At 49.5% G+C, this 1,275-nt stretch overlaps 2 protein-coding genes across 2 annotated transcripts in view; both read left to right on the forward strand.

The window, feature by feature from the left end:
- The first annotated feature begins 268 nt into the window (after positions 1–268).
- Positions 269–1,275, forward strand: part of LOC109475686 (histone H2A) — a 3,626-nt gene continuing 2,619 nt past the window's right edge. The window contains exon 1 of the mRNA XM_019776452.1: positions 269–357. Coding sequence (XP_019632011.1) covers positions 331–357 — 27 coding nt within the window. The 5' untranslated portion in view covers positions 269–330. The remainder of the gene's footprint in view (positions 358–1,275) is intronic.
- LOC109475678 (histone H2A-like) lies at positions 288–1,098 on the forward strand. Its single transcript, XM_019776443.1, has one exon. It carries the CDS (start codon positions 331–333, stop codon positions 703–705), a length of 375 nt encoding a protein of 124 aa, XP_019632002.1. The 5' UTR covers positions 288–330; the 3' UTR covers positions 706–1,098.

Consider the following 1,275-nt stretch of genomic DNA (forward strand, 5'->3'; position numbering starts at 1 on the left):
CTCCTTCCCTTCTTCTTGTCTCCGACCGGCCTGGCTTTGCCAGCTTTCTTGGCTGCTTTTCCACTTGGCGGCATGACGATATTCTTGGCGATTTAGACAGCAAAGAATAACTGCACCCGTTCCGGCTTTGTCTTTTATATCGGGGAAGAATGCAAATTGTTGGATTGTCTAGTCCAAGGTGCGGACGTGGTAGAAATGAACTCGCGGCGATAAGCTCGTCCTATTGGTTCGCTGTCGATCCAGCAGCGGGGTACAAATTGGTTGGGCAGACGATTGTGCCTTTCATTCTTTCTCTGCCGTTTGACGCTAATCAATCGAATATACTACAAGATGTCTGGACGTGGTAAAGGAGGCAAGGCACGCGCCAAGGCCAAGAGCCGCTCTTCCCGTGCGGGTCTCCAGTTCCCGGTTGGCCGAGTTCATCGCTTCTTGCGCAAGGGAAACTATGCCGAGCGCGTGGGTGCCGGCGCGCCGGTGTACCCGGCGGCGGTGCTGGAGTACCTGACGGCCGAGATCCTTGAGCTGGCTGGCAACGCTGCTCGCGACAACAAGAAGACCAGAATCATCCCCCGTCACCTTCAGCTGGCCGTCCGTAACGACGAGGAGTTGAACAAGCTGCTGTCCGGCGTCACCATTGCTCAGGGCGGCGTTCTCCCCAACATCCACGCCGTACTTCTCCCCAAGAAGACCAGCAAGGCTCAGTAATTCCAGACGGAGGCCCACATCCCGAAACCCCGGCCCTTTTCAGGGCCACCCACATCCTCTCGAAAGAACTGTATCATCATATCTACCCTCTACCATCGTTGTTGTGACAATAAAGTAATGAAAAATACAAGTAATAAAACTGCAAATATAGCGCACATTGCACTTGTCTACACTTAGTCGCATCCTTGCACGTCCCACTCCCTTCTAAACAAAATATAGCGTTACACATGATCACACGAGGAAAGACTGCTATATCATGACAGTCCTATGCTCGCTGACATATCTGTAGATTATACTTTTATTGCACAGCATTGCTACATGGTACCAAGTATGTCATCTACTAGTATATATCATTTTATAGAAGAGATTGAACACGTGTAGTCTGGTGTGTTGTGTGGTTGGTGGGTCGTTTGTCTGCGTTAGTAGTTCCTAGGTTTGATGTTTTGGTTTACATGTGCATGAGCATGAGATGGTGCAATGGTGTAGTTTTATTTCTATCTGCTGTTGTCTGTTGTTTGAAGAAACGTGAACGATATAGATCTTTTTGGGATAGGTGAGTGGCCCTGAAAA

The sequence above is a fragment of the Branchiostoma belcheri genome, unplaced genomic scaffold, assembly GCF_001625305.1.
Source record: "Branchiostoma belcheri isolate BF01 breed outbred unplaced genomic scaffold, Haploidv18h27 scaffold103, whole genome shotgun sequence".
Classification (NCBI taxonomy): Eukaryota; Metazoa; Chordata; class Leptocardii; order Amphioxiformes; family Branchiostomatidae; genus Branchiostoma; species Branchiostoma belcheri.